Source organism: Lupinus angustifolius, chromosome LG13 (genome assembly GCF_001865875.1).
Source record: "Lupinus angustifolius cultivar Tanjil chromosome LG13, LupAngTanjil_v1.0, whole genome shotgun sequence".
Lineage (NCBI taxonomy): Eukaryota > Viridiplantae > Streptophyta > Magnoliopsida > Fabales > Fabaceae > Lupinus > Lupinus angustifolius.
The window spans coordinates 5778902-5802253 of record NC_032021.1 but is presented as its reverse complement, the minus strand read 5'-3'; the positions used below and the strand labels follow the sequence as shown (position 1 = coordinate 5802253).

The 23352-nt window shown below is 34.2% G+C and overlaps 1 protein-coding gene across 1 annotated transcript; it reads left to right on the top strand.

Annotated features, from left to right (window-relative positions):
- LOC109325661 (DExH-box ATP-dependent RNA helicase DExH3) lies at positions 3989-22931 on the top strand. Its single transcript, XM_019558148.1, has 19 exons — positions 3989-4278; positions 4792-4946; positions 5050-5137; positions 5238-5474; positions 6119-6214; positions 7178-7366; positions 7561-7720; positions 7818-7948; positions 8752-8922; positions 9872-10144; positions 11488-11682; positions 16956-17159; positions 18463-18532; positions 18633-18781; positions 19396-19704; positions 19787-19846; positions 21419-21571; positions 21684-21794; positions 21908-22931. The coding sequence occupies exons 1-19, from the start codon at positions 4120-4122 to the stop codon at positions 22370-22372; spliced, it is 3375 nt and encodes a 1124-aa protein (XP_019413693.1). The 5' UTR covers positions 3989-4119; the 3' UTR covers positions 22373-22931.

Below are 23352 nucleotides of genomic sequence, written 5' to 3'. Positions count from 1 at the left end.
AAAACTGAAAAAATAAACTTACTGTTATTTCATTCCAAATACGCTCTTTCACAACATTCCCTACATCACTCCATCTGTTGAAGGTTAACTTCACATTCTGCCTAACAACAACATCAATATAGCTTACCAATGCATTGCCACCCTTCAATTTTAATGGTTGGCCTTTAGAGTTCCATTGAACTTCTATCTTCACATCCTTACTTCTTGACCGAATGACATTCTTCATGGAAGTCATTCCACATGGAGGTCATTTTTGAGCAATGACTTGTTTGTCTTGTGGAGTCGGTGAAGCTTCGTCACCACTGTGAGATACATGATTGCCACTTTGGGAAGCCATTGATGAAGTTTTTCCAGTTTATGAGAGTATGAGGGTTTGCTGAGAGTGTGAGGATTTATTTTCGAGTAAGTTTGAGAGCGTAGAGGAAACAATTCATGTTTTAGATATTTAAACTGTAGTAACCATTTAATAGCGCATATTAACGATAGCGCTATTGTATTGACCTATTCATCAACGCATATTTAACGTAGCGCTATTGTATCAACATCTTCAACAGCCCATATTAAGGATTGCGCTGTTGTTGCGTATCTAGTTGTTTACTACTTATTTTCATTAATACACCAACAATGCTACCGAGATGTAGCGTTATTGAATAGAATCTAATTGACACTGCTATCTAAATTATGCATTGTTGAACAGAATCTAGTTGACAATGTAGTCGTAATTATGCGCTGTTAAACTGAACTCGTTTTCCAAATTAACAACATATTCGTAGTTATGCGCTGTTAAATTAACATTTTACATGATTGGAAAATATTTATACAACGTGAATTTACGTAAATTAACATGAAGTTATCATGAAGTAGATTATTACTATATAATTGTGTTTATTAATACGAAAGTGGATCAAATATTAAACATTACATTTTGTTAATTTATTTTTGTATTTATTAAGTATTGATAATTTGTTTATTGTGTTTATTAATAAGGAACAATACAAAAGTATTAAAGAGAATAATCATCCAAATAATTAACAAAAAACATAAATTAACATCCAAAATAATTATTTTATTATTCATTCAGAGAGGCAAAATACATTATAATGAACTAAATGATTTGGTACATGCGAATATAATGAACTAAATGATTTGGCAGATGAAGAATACAATGAAAATGATTTCAATGAAGGAAATAATTTTTTCCTCGACTCCTCTATATAAAACTTCATTGATCTGAGACCGTTTTGAAAAATGATAGAGCTGAATGAATTAAATAATTCATTGATTTGTGTCCTTTTTCTTCTACACAAATCTTGTATAACAGTTCATTGATTTGTGTCATTTTTTCTTCTACACAAATCTTATATAACAGTTCATTGATTTCCTTTTAAAATTTGGGCCCTTTTGCCATGAAGAAAATCAATGAACTTAAGGAATTAATGCAGATGATGAAGAAAAATAATTCATTGATCCCTTTTTTCCTTTTATTTCATTGATCCTTAGATGAAGAAAAATAATTCATTGATGCAGATGATGAAGAAAAATAATTCATCTCACACAAATCTTGTATAACAGTCACTTTCCTTTTGAAATCTGGGATCGTTTTGAAAATTGAAAGAGCTCAATGAACTAAACTCAATACTTTACAAATTAATTTTGTCCACAATTGCAAATGAAATCAATTGAAGAAGAAGAAAAATAATCCATTGATCTTTTTTTTCTTTTATTTCCTTTCAATTGCAAATAAAAGAAATTAATCAACTAAATCTTCATCTCATGCAAATCTTGTATGACAACCACGTTTCTTCTAAAATCTGGGTTCTTTTGCAAAATCAAAAGTTGTTAAAGACCTCCTTGATATGAATTTGAATCAGAAACACATTTTTTTCCTCGACTCCTCTATACAAATCTGTGTGTTTTTTCTTTTTTTACTTTTTGCAGTATTGCTCTTTTTTTACTACTTTGTATTTTCTTCCTCCTATATTCATGAACATACTCTTATAGAACATATACGCTTAGGCTCTTAGCTTAGTGATGAAATAGAACAATGAGTGAACCACAATATTTATATATGAGCAACCATTAATATTTCAACAAACGAAGAGACGTAAAACCATTCAACCATTAATATTTCAACAACCAAGAATCGCATAACCATTCAATCATTAATATTTCAACATACAAAGAGACGCATAACTACTCCACCATTAATTTCTCGGACGCTTAAAAAATCGTAAAATATCAACATCGCATAATTAAGCAAGCACGGTTACTATGTCATCTTCAACAGTGCTTCCTTAAATATGTGACGTTGCATATATTCACATCAATAACACTTTCTATCAAATGCGATGTTAAAAGTAAATCATTCAAGTTAGCACTAAAGTTACTGATGTTCACATGACAGCGCCTGCTTTATTATGCGTTGTTGATGTTCTTCCGCCTCATTTTCAACAACATCGTTCAAAATTCCACTGTTGAATGACCGCTGTTTATTATGATGTCTGGCATAGTAATTTGTAGTTTTGTTTGCCTTGGTTGTTTAGTACGTCATGTAGTGTAATGTTTCTTAAGTTTTAGTGTAGTTCACTTTTGAGTTTCGTGTTTCTACTAGTACATGAAACCTATAAAGATTGTTGCTAACTTCATATTTAATAGATTGTGGTGGATTTTACCACTTCTAGGTGTGGTCCTTGCCACTTTATTCTCCCAATTCAAGCAAAGATTGCTAAAAGTTGATGTGGATGAATTGAAGGTAAGCATATCCAAATCTTTGATATCACCATACTCTATATTTATTCATTCGACCACGTGATCAATTACTAATAATTCTACAACCAATATATTGTTATCTTTACTGTTGCTAAAGAATAGGATGTTGAGGCTATGCCAACCTTCTTACTCTTGAAACAAGGCAAAGTTGTGGACAAGGTGGTGGGTGCTAAGAAGAAAGAGCTACAACTAACAATAGTGAAAGCTACAACTAACAATAGTGAAACATGCAACCGCTTCTTCTTCTTGAATTATCTTATGAAGATCAAGAATAATAAATTATCATTTTCTTTTTGCTTTGTATGTTTTAAACTTATGGCCATGATGATTATTAGACAATAAGATATTTGCATAATTGAATGAAGATTAGTAACCAACAAGTATTTTTAAATTGATAGCATTTATTATACTTTTCCTCATATTTTTATCATTGTGGTAGCTCGATATTGCTGTGATTTCATTTACACCATTTAATGTTTTAATTCTAATTTTTAATTTAAAATTATATGCATGTAGAAACCAATTTCATCAATAGTTAAAGTTGAAGGAGTAATTAGGAAAAAATAGTTTACAGTATCTACTTGCAAACACATAAAGTTGAAAGGTTTAACCAACTTTTCTCTAATATATATGATAAATTTCCGTCTAATTCTGTTAATAAAATTTATAAAATAAATTACATATAAAATAATAAATATGTAAAAATAAATTAAATAATAAAATTAAATTTAAAAAAAGTGATTTAAATCAACTCAGGATTGCCGACCCATCCAATTTAACTGTGAATCAGATATCTAACCATTCGAGACTCTTATCTAACTGGTTTGCATCAAAATCGAAAAGACTTGATTCAACTTGGTTGATTTTAGTCTAAAATTAAGTCAATCAAAAAACTGTTTTTAAAACAATCAAAACAACATCTTTTGATATGAAAAAAGTTATTTAAACTTATTTATAGTTATATTTATTAGCTTATGTAATAACAAAATCTCACTTAATAATTAAATTTAAAATTTATTTATAAACATTATTAATTTTTAATGTAAACTGACTCGACCGCTGGAATCAATGACTCATTCACTCGTTACATGACCGGTCCTACAAATTAATAACACTTGCATGTTATTATAAAAAACACAATTTTTAACATCCCTAAATCATTTCCTGACAGAATGGGTCTAGGGGCCTGTTAGACCCGGATCAAACCGCCACTACTCTAGGCCATTTTCATTGTCAGCACTATTTACCAAAATAATCAGTGATAGTGAATAGCGTGAAGGAGTAGTGAAGTGCCGAAGAAACCCAAAGCCATTGATGCCATGCCATGCCTGAACCTCACTCTTTACAACAATGCATAAACCAATGCATGCGGCGTCGTTTTTAATATCACGCTTCAACTCCCTTCACTACCGTTATGTCAAGCCTCTCATACCCACGCGCCTTTTCTCTCGCTATTCCCTTGAACAGTTCTCTGATGATGACTATGATTGTGATTTTGAGACCCATCAGGTTTATTTCTTTCTTTTTACCTTTTTTAGTTAATGGGTTTTGCTGAAAATTATTCTTTTGTAGTTCCTTGATTACTGAAATATTATAATATGTATGAAATACCTGTTTAGGAATTATGAGTTATCATGATTGGTGCTTGTTTTTTATTTTTTAGACTCTTTTGAATCAAATTTAGAGTTAGATATAATCATAGGGCTCATTTACTTAAGCTTCTTTCACAAAAAGTGATTATTTTGATTTAAAAATCACTTTTTGATACATGCATATTTGTGTAATTGGTCTCTTACAAAAAAGCAGAAGCTGAAAATGCCGAGATTCAGGTTATTGAGAAGCTATATTTTTCAGCTTCTAAAAAAATCATTTTTTTACAAAATCATTTTAAACAAAGAAGCCCGTATTCTTCTATCTTTATTCTGTTCAGTAGTGAGTGGCTTCTAAAAAGCATGATCAACTCTGTTATAAGGCCACCAGTTGTAACTTCAGTAGTTCTAAGAAAGTTAATGGTTATTGTAGGCGTCGTCTACGGTGGCCAATGTAGATGAGTGGAAATGGAAGCTCAGCATGCTGCTACGTAGCGAGAAGGACCAGGAGATTGTATCTAGAGACAAAAAAGATAGGAGAGACTATGAACAGATAGCTAACCTTGCCAAAAGAATGGGACTTTACAGGTAAAAAAATACATATTTACATGTCCCATTTGGATTTGCAAAATGAAGCTTTGTCCACTGTATTCAATTGTTGATTTGTATTGTCGTTTATTATGCTGAACAGTGAGGTGTTTGGAAAAGTGATTGTTGCAAGTAAGGTGCCTCTTCCTAACTACCGGCCAGATTTGGATGACAAACGTCCACAAAGAGAGGTAGATACTTGCGCTAGCACCAGTGGGGTGGGGTGCTTCATTTTATGCTAAGATCGATGTCAACCTAGGAAAATAAACCTCTTACATTCCGTTGTCACAGGTGGTGGTTCCACTAAGCTTGCAAAGGAGGGTTGAGGGTTTGTTGCAGGAATACCTTGACAGACTTCAGTTAAATTCTGAAAAGACAACTGAGAATGTGGATGATTTCAAGTCCATCAATGAGGTTAAAAATGTGGATATGGATGAAAATGCTGATTCTTATGTGGATGGTTCTGTTATGGAAAAGGTTCTCCAGAAGAAGAGTTTGAGGATGCGCAATATGCAAAGAGCTTGGCAGGTTTTGTTTGTTTTGTTTGATTTCTCGATTTTGTTGTTAGATATTGCATTTCGTGTAAGTAATGATCAAGAGTGTGTGGCTTTTGGGTTGTTTCTTCTGTGTTTGTTAGTTTTTTCTAGTCCTTTCCAACTTAATATCGAGTTAGTAATTAGACTGGTTAGTTATTTAATGTTCAAATGAAAATATACATTTTCTGTTGTGCGATATTATATCTTACTTTCTATATTAAAAAAATATGTCTCACTTGAAGCTTAATTTCTACAAGAAGCAGCCTTGGTTCCAAGTTTTTTTGGTCGGTCACAGTTATCTTCTCCATTTCCAGTCCCTTTTGTAGCCTGATATATTATTTATTTGATGGTATTGGTTTTAATTGTGTATATGAAAATTTCAACATTCCTTTTCTTTTGCCATATACACGCAGAGTTAAGGTACATGACAAAATTGTGAATGCTCCATTGTGTCTGTTTTGTGTATGTCTGGCTTTTTCCCCAAACGGCAAGATTGAATGATACAACCTTATGTTACCAACTATCTATTCCCCGGGGGAGCTGCCCTGATAATTATATTTCACTACATTTAAAGTACTTGAAATAATTTGTACATTTTATGTCCTCAAAATTTAAAATAATTTTAATTATTTATAGGAATCACCTGAGGGCAGGAAGATGCTGGAGTTCCGGAGGTCTCTTCCATCATTCAAGGAGAAGGAAGGTTTACTTCAAGCTATAGCTCGGAATCAGGTATTTTTGCCAATTGTATTTCATTATATGTCTTCCAGATTAGCGGTCCATATGCTTTTAGTAGTTTGTGCATTGAAAATCACACTGGTATATACTTCTCTTTGCTACATGCATTAATTATTTTTATTGTATTTTGGTGACTACCGTGAGGGTGAGCCTTGATGCAATGGTGAGGTTGCTGCCCGATGACCTGAAGATCATGGGTTCAAAACCTGGAAACAACATTTCCGCTTGCGAGGTTAAGACTGCGTGCATCTACCCTCCCCAGCCCCACCAAGTGGGAGCCTCGTGCATTGAGCCACCCTTTTCATCACTGCCATATGATGTTAGCACCTGAGAAAATAGCAATCTTGCTTAAATTAAACGTGGAGTCTTACAGTGTTACTATAAATAAAGTATTTACTCTTACAGCCATACAACAACACTACTTATTATTTAAGGATCTGGACTATAATATCTAATCCCACAAGGATTTATAACTTCACACAAATACTAACCAAATAAGAGAGGAGTATCAAAATGTAACTTGATCAGATTTAAATGTTGCAAAATGTAAAAATTAGAAGGAACCCTGCAACTAAATATAAGTAATATTAAAGTGAACTGGACTGAATCAACTCTTGGAATGAACAAAATCATCAAAGTAGCCTAAGGAAAAAGTGTGATGAAAATCCATATTAAAATTCTACTATATTTCAAATTTTTGTTCACTACTTGACCTTGTCTTTTATCGGTCTCCTTGTGTCATGTAATTTTATACCTGTCTTATAATTATGTAATTTTAAATGTAGCAGTTAGCAAACTTCCAACTACTCTAACTCAAACCTTGTTAGTGATCTTCAGGTTTAATATGCTATCCCTGTGTTTGTTGTTTTCCAATATTAATGAACTGAATGTTATGAGCTCATTTAGATTATGCATGCTCATATTGATACCTTATTTTTGCGAATAATTATCATGTAGGTGATAGTAATATCTGGAGAGACTGGCTGTGGTAAAACCACTCAACTTCCTCAATATGTATTAGAGTCAGAAATAGAGTCTGGCCGTGGAGCATTTTGCAGCATTATTTGCACACAGCCTCGAAGGATATCGGCAATGGCAGTGTCAGAGAGAGTGTCAGCTGAGAGAGGAGAGGCTCTTGGTGAAACAGTAAGCCCCTGATTTTCTAGAAATGGACCAAAACACAAGTGCACATAATTGTATGAGAAACATGAATACAAACATTATTATACATGAAGAAAATAAAATTTTTACAAAGTATTTTGCTCTTCAAATGAGACTTTAAAATTGGGCATATCTTGTTTTGTTCCTGCTGCTATACCACAAAAGAGGTTTTTTGATAGGTTGGTTTCAAAGTTCGATTAGAAGGAATGAAAGGGAAAAACACCCATCTGCTGTTTTGTACCAGTGGTATATTACTTCGAAGGTTGCTGAGTGATCGAAACCTGAATGGTATAACCCATGTTTTTGTTGATGAAATTCACGAGCGAGGCATGAATGAAGGTAAATTCACTACTAACATCAGTTTAATGGATATATATCACTAAAGCAATAATCAAGTAGACTTATGCTTTCCAACTTTGGTTTTTTTTCTTCTCAGACTTTTTACTGATTGTGTTAAAGGATCTTCTTCCACGTCGTCGGGATTTAAGATTGGTTTTAATGAGTGCCACCTTGAATGCTGAGCTTTTTTCTAATTATTTTGCAAGTGCACCAACATTTCATATCCCGGTAAGCTGATCTTCCAAGTTTTTAGTTGAGCATTTATTTGTGTAGATTATCGAACTTTGAGTTGTATTGATTGTTATTTGTGTAAATGGAATTGGATATTCATTAGTATTGATATTCAAATTGTTAAGGGTATGCCTACAGAAATGGTTGTACATGTGTGTATGGGCTGGTAGGAAAGTAGATGGGTCATGTTTGGGTTCTTGAGTGTGCATGTGTAACTGTGTCCAAATCCGTTCTTGATCAGTAAGGCATTTAAGACATTTCTTAAGCCAATATATAGTTGTTTCTATATCCTATTCTCCACATAGGGCATAGTGTGTGATTGGATTACCTTCCCAAACTATAGAAATTTCCTTTGTACATAACCCCAAGCCTACAAAATTACTTTTCTTACCAATGTTTATTTGGGAACCTCAACATTTTTGGATAACATTCCCATACCCTATTTGATTTTTTGCATGGACTCTTTAAAAGATGGTTCTTAAAATCAGAAATGTCAGACCAATCCCCAGACCCTCTGCATAGGGTACCAATGAAACTTTTCTACCTTAACAGTTGTGAAATGTGATTAGTTTATATTTTGTATTATGCCATTTGGTTCAATGGTGATTATTAGGATCAATGTATAGAATTTTATGGGTGGTATAACTTTTTTATGGAGACAAATTCCACCATCTTTCTATTTCCTTATCCTTTCAAATACTACAATGTGAGTAGATCTGTTCCTGTAAGCTGCTTTCCCCATGTTTCCAATGTTAATTCATGAAGGGTGAATTGTTTTGAGTGAATTTGTTATTTCTCAGGGTTTCACCTACCCTGTAAGAGCTCACTTTTTAGAAGATGTTCTGGAAGTGACTGGATATAAGTTGACTTCCTTCAACCAAGTTGATGATTATGGTCAAGAGAAATTGTGGAAAACGCAAAAACAGCTAGCACCGCGGAAAAGAAAAAATCAGATCACTGCACTTGTTGAGGTATGAAGCTACCTTAAAAATTTGACCTTAGTATACATTTACAAGTTTAAATGATGTTTAAGCATATCTCTTTCTTCCTGCTTCCATGTGTCTAATAGTGGGTTTTGTGTATTCTTGGAAGTTTGATTTGTTTATTTAAAAATATATGTAAAAGAACTATGTAATAGTTTTTTGAAGGATCTATATAATATTGAAAATGCTGCAAAATCTCCAAAGATGCTAAGACATACACATACATACCCACATTAACCTGCAGACTGTTATCTTTGGAGTAAGTCGGTGGCACCTTTGATGAGTGGGAGGGTTACATGGTTCTTTCCATAGAAGGCCAAAAGTTAGAAGATATTTGTTGATTTAATTTTAAGGGTGTGGAGAAGGTTTTGGCTTTTGGGTTGGAGTAAGGAGGACAAGGTTTTCTGGAGAATGGGTAACAGTTGTTGTTTGCTGGATTTTGTTGGAATTGGAGTGAAATGATTGGAAAGATAGGCTGGCTTCATTTTATTGCTTCTTCTGTTTACTTGCTTCACTTTTTTATATATTTCTGTCTGATTTATTGGCTCATGTCCATTCATTAACTTCACATATTTTGGTTCCAAACAAAAATATTTATCCTCAATTTTCTTCAGCAATATTTTCCCTGAACAGCTATTCCTTTGAAGTGTTCATATTGTTTAATTATGTATACATTTAACTTCTCGAGTGGCTCAAAAGAGTTTCGATTCTCTTATTTGGCAAGATGTCATCTTTCAAATGAATGTTGCGCCCTTGCTGCATGATCACTCTTAACTGTTTCGAAGTAGTTGATACTAGGGACATATACTTCGATATGAAAGTACGTGTGCCTTGTCTTCAATCCTTCCTCCCTTTTTGGGAACAATCTGCAATCCCTTTCTATCTCTAATGTCAAATGCATTAAAAATGAATTTGTTACTTTCGTACTGTTTAACAGGATGCTCTTTCTAAATCGAGCTTTGAGAGCTATAGTTCCAAGGCACGTGACTCGCTAGCATCATGGTCACCTGACTGCATAGGTTTTAATCTCATTGAGGCTGTTCTATGCCATATATGTCGGAAGGAACGACCAGGTGCTGTCTTGGTATTTATGACTGGGTGGGAGGATATAAGCTGCTTAAGAGATCAGCTTAAATCACATCCTCTCTTAGGAGATCCAAATAGGATTCTGCTTCTAACATGTCATGGTTCAATGGCTACTTCAGAACAGGTTGGTTATTTTCTTTGTTGATTATTCTTGTACTTATGACTTGCTTTTCTGATAAAAACTGTCAAGTCTTTTTTTGCAACTAATGAAAATACTCAAATAAGTCATCTGATTTCATCTTATGCTTTTTTGTTGTTGAAATTGAATTATATTAAATAATAATGGATTTGATTGTTGTGTTGAATGTTTTCGTTTATGAAATGATAAATAATCTGTTCTGTAGTTTAAGAGATACTTTTGTAACCTTTTTTCTTTTCACGAAGATCGTAATTTTGTTGTTGCAAATTTCCTTTTCTTGGCATTCTCTTTGGAAAATCTTCGGTGGCATTCATCGCTCTTTGCTAAATTGCAACATAGATTTATAACAATTATCATAGAAAATAATGGATCTAGAAACCGTGGAAAGATAAATAAAGGTAAACACAGAATTTTGATTCGTGTAAACTTTAGCTATAGTTCAACTATTTATGACCTATGTCTTGTGTTTCTGAGATGCTATTTTCGATGTGTAATAATTTTGACAGACAACAGGACACAGCTGGATTTGGTTGCTGTCCCATTGTCATTTTTTGGACAAAAAATTGTTTTATTGGAGAGAAAAGCGAAAATATCGTTAAGGGGTTGATTAGTTCAGAAGAAGACAAAAAGGAGATGTACCCCATTATCATCTTGTATCTTGACATATAATAGTCATATGACTGAAATCAGATTATTAGAATTTTTGGCTTAAAAAACGTGTCTTGCTATTGATTTCCTCCTTACTATATTTGACTGGAAAGTAACTGTAGAATATTCATTGACTCCTTTTCTACCCTAGACGTTTTTAGGATAGGGTTACTCTCTTAGCGACTGGCATCCCTTTTTGTTGCTCTGCCCATGAACTTTTCAGTGGTGATTTTTTTGTTAGACATGCATAGGGATTGCATTGCTTTGTTGAATGGCTCTGCCATATAGGTTTAGTTGTTTCTTTTAGTGTTATTTTGTTGAGACGTCTTGTCCTCTTTGTTTGTATTTCCACTTGTCTTAAAATAATATTTCTATGATTATATGATTTCTTTTATCGAGGATACTGTAGACTGTCATGGTTTATTCTCTTGTCAATGAGATTATCTCTTATGATAGCCTTTTTTAACAAAAAAGGAGTTGATGGGAGACAACACATACTTAGATTTTTAATCTTCCTAATACTGGGTTCTATAGTGATTGTAGCATGTTGTTTTCATGTTCTATTCTAAAAGCATATTACTCATAATTGATTATCTCTTCTCTTGTTATTTTATTTCAGTCTATCTTACCTTACTGTATTTAGATAAATTATTTATTTATTTGTTTTATATTTGTTGTAGAAACTCATATTTGAGAGGCCACCTCCTAATGTAAGGAAAGTAATACTTGCCACAAATATGGCAGAGGCAAGTATTACAATCAATGACATAGTTTTTGTAATTGACTGCGGAAAAGCAAAAGAGACCACGTATGATGCTTTGAATAACACGCCATGTCTACTCCCTTCTTGGATTTCAAAGGCATCTGCTCGGCAGGCAAGTGTCCATGTCTCCTAAGCTTCCTTCATTATATTTGCTTTTAGCTTTCGTAGAATGTGGTTGCCGATGATCCACACCCTGTTGATTAAGAAAAACAATATAGTTCTTGATTGCACCTTTGTCTTGTACAATTCTTTTGGTTTAGACACTAGGAAATTGCTTTTAAGATGGCATATTGTTTTCTTTACTTGATTAGTATTTCAGACCAGTGCATTTGGATATCTTTGTCTATATGTTCATATGTCATTGTCAGATCTGGATATGCCCAGGTCTGGTGCAGACAAAGATGAGATTCTTCTCAATATCCTTTTTTTCTAGAATTGATGAGATCCTTCTGCCACCAGACCTGGGAGTGCAACAACCTCCAGGAAGAATTTTGTTCCGGTGATTCAGATAATCAAAGTCCAGTAAGGAAACATTCCATTGTGAATTCTCCACATAGGGCATAGTGTGTGATTGGATTACCTTCCCAAACTATAGAAATTTCCTTTGTACATAACCCCAAGCCTACAAAATTACTTTTCTTACCAATGTTTATTTGGGAACCTCAACATTTTTGGATAACATTCCCATACCCTATTTGATTTTTTGCATGGACTCTTTAAAAGATGGTTCTTAAAATCAGAAATGTCAGACCAATCCCCAGACCCTCTGCATAGGGTACCAATGAAACTTTTCTACCTTAACAGTTGTGAAATGTGATTAGTTTATATTTTGTATTATGCCATTTGGTTCAATGGTGATTATTAGGATCAATGTATAGAATTTTATGGGTGGTATAACTTTTTTATGGAGACAAATTCCACCATCTTTCTATTTCCTTATCCTTTCAAATACTACAATGTGAGTAGATCTGTTCCTGTAAGCTGCTTTCCCCATGTTTCCAATGTTAATTCATGAAGGGTGAATTGTTTTGAGTGAATTTGTTATTTCTCAGGGTTTCACCTACCCTGTAAGAGCTCACTTTTTAGAAGATGTTCTGGAAGTGACTGGATATAAGTTGACTTCCTTCAACCAAGTTGATGATTATGGTCAAGAGAAATTGTGGAAAACGCAAAAACAGCTAGCACCGCGGAAAAGAAAAAATCAGATCACTGCACTTGTTGAGGTATGAAGCTACCTTAAAAATTTGACCTTAGTATACATTTACAAGTTTAAATGATGTTTAAGCATATCTCTTTCTTCCTGCTTCCATGTGTCTAATAGTGGGTTTTGTGTATTCTTGGAAGTTTGATTTGTTTATTTAAAAATATATGTAAAAGAACTATGTAATAGTTTTTTGAAGGATCTATATAATATTGAAAATGCTGCAAAATCTCCAAAGATGCTAAGACATACACATACATACCCACATTAACCTGCAGACTGTTATCTTTGGAGTAAGTCGGTGGCACCTTTGATGAGTGGGAGGGTTACATGGTTCTTTCCATAGAAGGCCAAAAGTTAGAAGATATTTGTTGATTTAATTTTAAGGGTGTGGAGAAGGTTTTGGCTTTTGGGTTGGAGTAAGGAGGACAAGGTTTTCTGGAGAATGGGTAACAGTTGTTGTTTGCTGGATTTTGTTGGAATTGGAGTGAAATGATTGGAAAGATAGGCTGGCTTCATTTTATTGCTTCTTCTGTTTACTTGCTTCACTTTTTTATATATTTCTGTCTGATTTATTGGCTCATGTCCATTCATTAACTTCACATATTTTGGTTCCAAACAAAAATATTTATCCTCAATTTTCTTCAGCAATATTTTCCCTGAACAGCTATTCCTTTGAAGTGTTCATATTGTTTAATTATGTATACATTTAACTTCTCGAGTGGCTCAAAAGAGTTTCGATTCTCTTATTTGGCAAGATGTCATCTTTCAAATGAATGTTGCGCCCTTGCTGCATGATCACTCTTAACTGTTTCGAAGTAGTTGATACTAGGGACATATACTTCGATATGAAAGTACGTGTGCCTTGTCTTCAATCCTTCCTCCCTTTTTGGGAACAATCTGCAATCCCTTTCTATCTCTAATGTCAAATGCATTAAAAATGAATTTGTTACTTTCGTACTGTTTAACAGGATGCTCTTTCTAAATCGAGCTTTGAGAGCTATAGTTCCAAGGCACGTGACTCGCTAGCATCATGGTCACCTGACTGCATAGGTTTTAATCTCATTGAGGCTGTTCTATGCCATATATGTCGGAAGGAACGACCAGGTGCTGTCTTGGTATTTATGACTGGGTGGGAGGATATAAGCTGCTTAAGAGATCAGCTTAAATCACATCCTCTCTTAGGAGATCCAAATAGGATTCTGCTTCTAACATGTCATGGTTCAATGGCTACTTCAGAACAGGTTGGTTATTTTCTTTGTTGATTATTCTTGTACTTATGACTTGCTTTTCTGATAAAAACTGTCAAGTCTTTTTTTGCAACTAATGAAAATACTCAAATAAGTCATCTGATTTCATCTTATGCTTTTTTGTTGTTGAAATTGAATTATATTAAATAATAATGGATTTGATTGTTGTGTTGAATGTTTTCGTTTATGAAATGATAAATAATCTGTTCTGTAGTTTAAGAGATACTTTTGTAACCTTTTTTCTTTTCACGAAGATCGTAATTTTGTTGTTGCAAATTTCCTTTTCTTGGCATTCTCTTTGGAAAATCTTCGGTGGCATTCATCGCTCTTTGCTAAATTGCAACATAGATTTATAACAATTATCATAGAAAATAATGGATCTAGAAACCGTGGAAAGATAAATAAAGGTAAACACAGAATTTTGATTCGTGTAAACTTTAGCTATAGTTCAACTATTTATGACCTATGTCTTGTGTTTCTGAGATGCTATTTTCGATGTGTAATAATTTTGACAGACAACAGGACACAGCTGGATTTGGTTGCTGTCCCATTGTCATTTTTTGGACAAAAAATTGTTTTATTGGAGAGAAAAGCGAAAATATCGTTAAGGGGTTGATTAGTTCAGAAGAAGACAAAAAGGAGATGTACCCCATTATCATCTTGTATCTTGACATATAATAGTCATATGACTGAAATCAGATTATTAGAATTTTTGGCTTAAAAAACGTGTCTTGCTATTGATTTCCTCCTTACTATATTTGACTGGAAAGTAACTGTAGAATATTCATTGACTCCTTTTCTACCCTAGACGTTTTTAGGATAGGGTTACTCTCTTAGCGACTGGCATCCCTTTTTGTTGCTCTGCCCATGAACTTTTCAGTGGTGATTTTTTTGTTAGACATGCATAGGGATTGCATTGCTTTGTTGAATGGCTCTGCCATATAGGTTTAGTTGTTTCTTTTAGTGTTATTTTGTTGAGACGTCTTGTCCTCTTTGTTTGTATTTCCACTTGTCTTAAAATAATATTTCTATGATTATATGATTTCTTTTATCGAGGATACTGTAGACTGTCATGGTTTATTCTCTTGTCAATGAGATTATCTCTTATGATAGCCTTTTTTAACAAAAAAGGAGTTGATGGGAGACAACACATACTTAGATTTTTAATCTTCCTAATACTGGGTTCTATAGTGATTGTAGCATGTTGTTTTCATGTTCTATTCTAAAAGCATATTACTCATAATTGATTATCTCTTCTCTTGTTATTTTATTTCAGTCTATCTTACCTTACTGTATTTAGATAAATTATTTATTTATTTGTTTTATATTTGTTGTAGAAACTCATATTTGAGAGGCCACCTCCTAATGTAAGGAAAGTAATACTTGCCACAAATATGGCAGAGGCAAGTATTACAATCAATGACATAGTTTTTGTAATTGACTGCGGAAAAGCAAAAGAGACCACGTATGATGCTTTGAATAACACGCCATGTCTACTCCCTTCTTGGATTTCAAAGGCATCTGCTCGGCAGGCAAGTGTCCATGTCTCCTAAGCTTCCTTCATTATATTTGCTTTTAGCTTTCGTAGAATGTGGTTGCCGATGATCCACACCCTGTTGATTAAGAAAAACAATATAGTTCTTGATTGCACCTTTGTCTTGTACAATTCTTTTGGTTTAGACACTAGGAAATTGCTTTTAAGATGGCATATTGTTTTCTTTACTTGATTAGTATTTCAGACCAGTGCATTTGGATATCTTTGTCTATATGTTCATATGTCATTGTCAGATCTGGATATGCCCAGGTCTGGTGCAGACAAAGATGAGATTCTTCTCAATATCCTTTTTTTCTAGAATTGATGAGATCCTTCTGCCACCAGACCTGGGAGTGCAACAACCTCCAGGAAGAATTTTGTTCCGGTGATTCAGATAATCAAAGTCCAGTAAGGAAACATTCCATTGTGAAGCCTGATTTTCATAATCGAAGTACAATCTGGGATTTTAATGCCTGATTTTCATAATCGAAGTACAATCTGGGATTTTAATGCCTGATTTTCATAATCGAAGTACAATCTGGGATTTTAATGCCTGATTTTCATAATCGAAGTACAATCTGGGATTTTAATGCCTGATTTTCATAATCGAAGTACAATCTGGGATTTTAATGCCTGATTTTCCTAGTCGTAGGGGTTGCCAATGTATTTTAAATGTGATTGCCACTTTGCCAACATGGCCTTGGGAATTTATTGAATCATAATCATAGGGATTTATTGCTTTATCTATTGTTTGATATTGGACAACCTGTTTCCGATTTGATTGATTCAACCCATAAGAAGTTAGACAATGTGTTTGAAAAACATTGGTCCTTCCACCCAATTTTAGAAAGGAGATTTCTGGTTTAAGAAAGTAAGTGAAGTTATATACTAATAGAACTAAGCCCCCTAATTTGAGAAAGGAATCAGCGATGTCAGGTGGAGGCAGAGTATCACAGACTCATTTGTAGGGTACAGTTAAGTCGGAGATGTTTATCAGCATATTGTTAAATGCTTGACATAGTTCCAACAATGTTTGGTCACATGGACAGTGAAAATCATTACAATTCCAAAAAGCTGTTGACAACATTCAGATCTGAACTGACTGATAAGTGATAAAAGATAGATGAAGCATTTTCTGCAGTTATGGAGGTGTATGGAGTTTTCTCTATGTTCAAAGATTGATCACATAGATTTATTAACAAAAAAAAACAAATAACATTAATAGCGTCAATGTAATTCAACATTTGAACTTCATTGAAGTGGCTGAAGAACTTCTTTTGCAAACATTCAGGAATCATTTGCAAACACTGTCATTTTATGTTCATACAGTATTATTGTTTATGCTGCACAGCCAAACTTGCAATTTATATTCTTATTTGTGTTGGTTTCATTGGATGCAGAGAAGGGGTAGGGCTGGTCGTGTGCAGCCAGGAGAATCCTACCACCTTTACCCCAAATGTGTTTATGAAGCCTTTTCTGAATATCAACTTCCTGAGCTACTGAGAACACCCTTGAACTCTCTTTGCTTGCAAATTAAAAGTTTGCAGGTTGAGAGCATAGGAGAGTTCTTATCAGCAGCTTTGCAGGCACCAGAGCGACGAGCTGTAAGTACCATTGCTCCTTATTAATACCCACTTCCCTTAAATTGTTAAATAGTATATTTGTTTAAATTAAAAGTTCAATGAAAAGGTGAATCTTATGACAAGAGATGGATGTCAACAACCATAAAGAAAAACCATTTCTTTAGGGTAAAGTGCAAACTCTGATTTTTTTTAATAATATATCTGTACTTTAGGAATATTATCAAGTCAGTTGTTTAATGAATAATGATGATCAAAGAGTGATTAATGAGTAGCAATTTACTGTCTTAATTAACCACTTGAGTTGTTAATCGTTGTAAATTATAAATAATTTCCTGAGGATTCCTTTGTTGTAAATATCTCCTTTTATATTCTTTTAGTCTTCCCTGATCATCTTTATATTTTTGAAGATAATATTAGTTACCTTAAGAGTATTGCATTAAAGTAGAGGTTCCGTGGATGCATTTAGCCTCATGTGTGAGTTAATAATTTCTTTTTTAGGCATGGGATACATTTAAGGATATAACAATTAAGTAGTACTAGGGATGGAGCATGGGAAAGTAATATTGAAGATAGGAAATTTATTTCACATTTGTAAGAGTTGTATTTATCACAAGTTGGACATTCCTTAGTAGCTTGGTTATTTAGGACTTTCTAATAAATTAGGAATTTTGCTATATTAGGGCTTTTATCTCAGGTTAAGATCACTTTGGTATCAAATTTAAGGTTTTCAATGCTGGTTGTGTTACGACTTATGACTGATAACTTTTGTTTGGAACGGGTGGGGGTTAACTCTTAGTACTTATGGTTCTGTAAGCTACTGTACTGAGTTTTGTTTTTGATAGATCTGTAACTGAATAATAAATTTAATGTAAGAAGTATCATTTGCACTGTCAAAAATGCTGTTCATGGGACTTTCTCATGTAACTAGCATTTTCTTAGTAGTAGCGCCATCCAATACCTTTTATCCGTTAACACCTGAAGTTTTTTTCTTAATAAATTTATTTTAATTATAAATAAACTCATCTGCTTTAGTTTTTTTCTTCAGATTATATTTTTGGACTAATTTTGCTTCGACGCTTGATCCTTATTTCCTTTTGTGACTTCTTCATTCCTTTTGGTTTGCCTGACCTTATTTTCGAAGACCACAAGTATCTTGAATTTTAAGTTGTGATTACCTCAATTAAATCTGGCAAAAGAGAACGCATTGATCAAAGTATTAATTTCCCGTGGCTTGTTTATGTAAAATTTCTATCAAATTTGAAACTTGGTGATTGGTTTGGCTGTTTTTAAATACATCAAGTTCTCACAAAAGTTAATGAAACAGGTCCAAAATGCTATTGATTTTCTCAAGTTGATTGGAGCACTAGATGAGAAAGAAAATCTTACCAATCTTGGTTAGTCTGTTTTTTCTGTCCTATTTGGTTTATAACTTAGTTGCTTATCTGTTTTGGTAACAAGTAATTCCTTTCTTTGTGTCTGTTTCCTTCAAAACAGGGAAGTTGCTCTCGATGCTTCCGGTTGATCCCAAACTGGGAAAAATGTTAATAATGGGAGCTATATTTCGTTGCTTTGATCCTGTTCTTACAGTAGTCGCTGGCCTCAGTGTCAGGGATCCTTTTCTTTTGCCCCAAGACAAGAGAGATGTGAGTTCGCTTCTTACCTTTTAGTGCACAGTTTAATCTATTATTTCTTTACATGAATTTGACTATGCAGCAAGGCACTGAGTACAAAGTTATGAACTTGTGCTTCAATCTATTTATATGATAGATACTCTTTTTGGTAAATATTTTGTGACATTTTAAGTGCGAATTCTCTGAACGTGATTAAAAAACTCAAAATGGTGAACGCTAACTCATCTTAACATGATAATGATCACAAAAGTCGCATCGTTAAATATTTGAAAGCAGTATATTGACGTAATATGAGGTTTTAAGATATGTAAAAAATAAATGTCTCTCTGGAATATGAATGAAGTCATTCATTTCATATTGTGAATTTGTGATTGGAAACTGGAACCAGAATACGGATGAAAAGGTGTTGAATTCCATCTTTTGCTACTGATGTTAGGGTGATATCAGTATCAAATAAGAATCAGTACAAAATACTAGAAAGAAACACTCAGCAGAAACTGAGCATGACAGACACTGCAAACTCTTCGAGGGGCCTGCTTCCTCCCTTCTAATTGTAGAGAAAAGTAATTGTAGCTTTTGCCTTGGTCTTCGAGAAAAGTAATTGTAGCTTTTGCCTTGGTGTTCAGTTAGCAGGGACTGCAAAGTCTAGGTTTTCTGCTAAAGATTACAGTGATCATATGGCTCTTGTTCGTGCATATGAAGGATGGAAAGATGCAGAAAGAGAAGGATCTGCTTACGAATACTGCTGGAGAAACTTCCTCTCTGCCCAAACTCTTCAGGCTATCCATTCACTTCGGAAGCAGTTTAGCTTTATCCTGAGAGACGCCGGTTTGGTAGAATCTGATGCAAGCATTAACAATAAATTGAGTCACAATCAGTCTCTAGTTCGTGCAGTCATTTGTGCTGGACTTTTTCCTGGCATAGCATCAGTTGTGGTAAGCTATTTGTTTCTGGTAAATTCATCTCAGTATTTTCATGCTTAGCTCACAGTTTTTATTTAATTCTTCCTATGTGCAGCACAGGGAGACATCCATGTCATTTAAAACAATGGACGACGGCCAGGTTTTATTATATGCAGTAAGTGGCAGACAGATTCTTATCTTTCATATCACTTCCATAGAAGATTCATCTGTAATGTTATGTTATAATATTGTTCACATTTGATGCTGATGGAATGTCATATATTGAAACATAGATTATTGTTGAGCATATAACTTCTCATGTCAAATGTTGCATACATTATATCTGTGTTATGGGAGACTTTTTTATGCCTCAGTGTTGCAAACTTACACTACAAACCTGCTTTCCATTGTTGTCCAATGTCCGTCTCGATTCTCACATTCATATGAAATATGAGTTTTCCCGTTCATTCTTCATTTTGTGTTTTTTCTTGTTATTGTTTTTTGAAATGTTTTCCCCCTAAATCTATTCATTTCTCTGCCAAAATAGTAGGAGAGAGCCGGGATTCTTTTTCGTTCCTTGTTAATCTTCGTTTCAGTTTTTCACCCAATTACTATTATAACTAACTAATATTGATATAATCTCACCTCACTAATACCCCCTCCCCTGAATCTAGGGGCTCCTCAAAACTCCCTCATCCTGGGTGAGCTGCAAACTGATCAGTAACGTTGAGTTTGTCTCTAGGTGTAAAGAATTTAGTAGTAGACATAGCCTTTGTGAGAATATCAACAACTTGATGTTCTGAAGGAACATGTTCAATAAACGGCTGCTTGCTAACGATTCTCTCCCTTACCCAAAAAAGATCCACTTCAATATGCTTGGTATGACAATGCAAAACTGGATTCCTGGACAGTAAACCTCCTGTACTAAGCTTCTGCACTGGACCACGCAACCCATTCCTGTTTCTTGGACCACCAGGAAACTAAGTGAGACCAATGTAAGTACAAGAACCAGAAGTAGACTTATGATCATCTGGGTCAGAGGCCTAGTCATCACAGTAGGCATATAAGCCAAGAGTAAGATGATCAGGAGCTGGTCTGAATAGTAAGCCATGATTGAGGGTACCTCTGAGGTATCTAACAAGTCTCTTTATTGCTTTCCAGTGTCCTGAGAGAAACTGACAAACTTTGCTGATAATATAGGATTGTTCTGGCCTAATAACAGTGTGTAATGCAGATCACCAGCCAAATATCTATATAGTTTAGCATCTTTCAATGAGAGAGAGAGAGAGAGAAATGATTTCTGTTATAGAATATCAACTAACTCTATATATGGAAGTCTTAGTACAATACCTAGCTAGGTGACAGCTAGCAAGAGCTCACTCACTTACTATTTTAACTACCACTAGTATAACTTCACTACAATAATGAGTATTATTTTGTAGTTTTTGTTGTTTGGTCATAAAAAGTTTTGTTGAAAAAGACGCTATAATTTTTTTATGCCAGTATGCATTGTCTTCAGTCCTTTGGTCCACCTGGTTGGAACAGAATGGTTGTGTATAAAAAAGTATCTTTAGTGCTACAAATGTAAGTTGTTCCTGTGCCAATTGAGTGTGCATATGTTAGCTACAAAACCACTGCACAATTTGTTAAATATTAGCAAAGAGTGACAGATATTATGAAATAAATTTTCCCTGCTCTGGTATTATTCTTGTTCTTGCTATTTATTGGTCTCTGTGATTTTGACCAGAATTCAGTGAATGCACGTTACCAGACCATTCCTTACCCATGGCTAGTTTTTGGTGAAAAAGTGAAGGTCAACGCTGTTTTCATCCGTGATTCCACTGGTGTATCTGATTCAATACTTATCCTTTTTGGTGGTGCTCTAAGTAATGGGATACAGGTAATTTGTTTGTTGATACATTTGTATCTTCCAGCAGAAGTTTACACACCATGGAATTCTGTACAGTAACATGTCTTCTTTCTAAAATAATTTCCCTCTCGGATGAGTTTAGGCTGGGCATCTGAGAATGTTAGATGGGTATGTTGACTTCTTCATGGATCCCAATTTAGCTGACTGTTATTTGAAGCTTAAGGAAGAGCTTGATAAGCTTCTCCAAAAGAAGGTTAGCTGATTTTGCTTTTGTTATAATAATGTTCCTTGTTTGCTTTCAATATTGTTCTATTAACTAAAATATTCATGCATTATTGCTTATGGAAAGATAAATTAATGATGCAGCTAGAAGATCCTAGCATCGACATTCACAAGGAAGGGAAGTACTTGATGCTTGCTGTTCAGGAACTAGTCTTAGGGGATCAATGTGAGGGAAGATTCGTATTTGGCCGAGAAAGCCGGAAGCCTAGGGCCTCCAATGATGAGAATAAATTCACAAAAGATGGGACAAACCCCAAAAGCTTGCTTCAAACACTGTTGATGAGAGCAGGGCACTCCCCTCCTAAATACAAAACAAAACATCTCAAGACAAACGAGTTTCGGGCACTGGTCGAGTTTAAAGGAATGCAGTTTGTTGGTAAGCCCAGGAGAAACAAGCAACTTTCAGAAAGGGATGCTGCTATAGAGGCATTGGCTTGGTTGACTCACACCTCTGAAAATAATCAGCATGAAGATGATAAGTCTCCTCCCGATGTCACTAACAACATGCTAAAGCTGCTAGGAAAACGCAGAAAATCAAAGCGACGGTAACAGTTTATCATCCCTAGATGGTTTTGAGTGAGTCCATATCTAATCCTTTTGTCTTCTAGGATTAGTGGCCATGCACAAAGTTCATGATGGTTAAAGAATGCCATTTATGGTACGATTAGATGGTGGTTTGTGGAGGGAAAGGAAATGGAATGGAAGGCTTATGTTTCATTTCTAAATTAGAGTTATAAAGTGTTTATAGAAATGAATGAAGATAGATGTATTCAAACATACCCTTTGACCAGGATAGCATTATTTTAGTGGGATCTAATTTATCTTTGGGGAATATGGATTCTTTGTTTCTCATTTTCCCCCTTTTCTGGTGAGTAAATGCTAAAGGAAAATATAGTTAACTTAAGGGTTCTCAGTTGACAGTTATTTACACCAGAAGTTGATTGAATAATTTAAGGTGCTAAGATAAACCAGACATTTTGTTTTCATTATGTACAATAGTATTTTTTTTTATCTTGGATCCAAACTGTACTAACAATTATAGGAAGTAAGATTGCTTGTAATTTCTTGTAACAACAATCAATGAAATGAATGTTTATATTTGCTCCTTGATCTAACATTAGTGTGGAGAATGTAACCAAAAAAAGTCCTGCTAGAATTCCTTCTATACTTGATTGATGGAAAATTTGTTTCATTGGTTTTCTACCAAAATTTTATGTTACCTTGATGTTAATGAAAGATTCGAAAATGAAGTTGGTTCCATGGTGCTATGGTTTAAAGAAGTTGTTGCATTTGTGGCCATTCAAATCTTAGAGAAGAATCAATGAAAAGGAGCATGTAGAGAAGGGGACTCTTAAAATCTGACATTATTGATTACTTCATTTCAAGCATGCAATATGAAGAGATAAGGTAAAGGAAAGCTTTTGTATTGACTAAACCAAATTGATCATAAATATAAGTAATTGATAATATATTGGTCCAGGTACATAGGCAATATGTATGTTCTTTTTATACATTGCATGGCAAAAAAC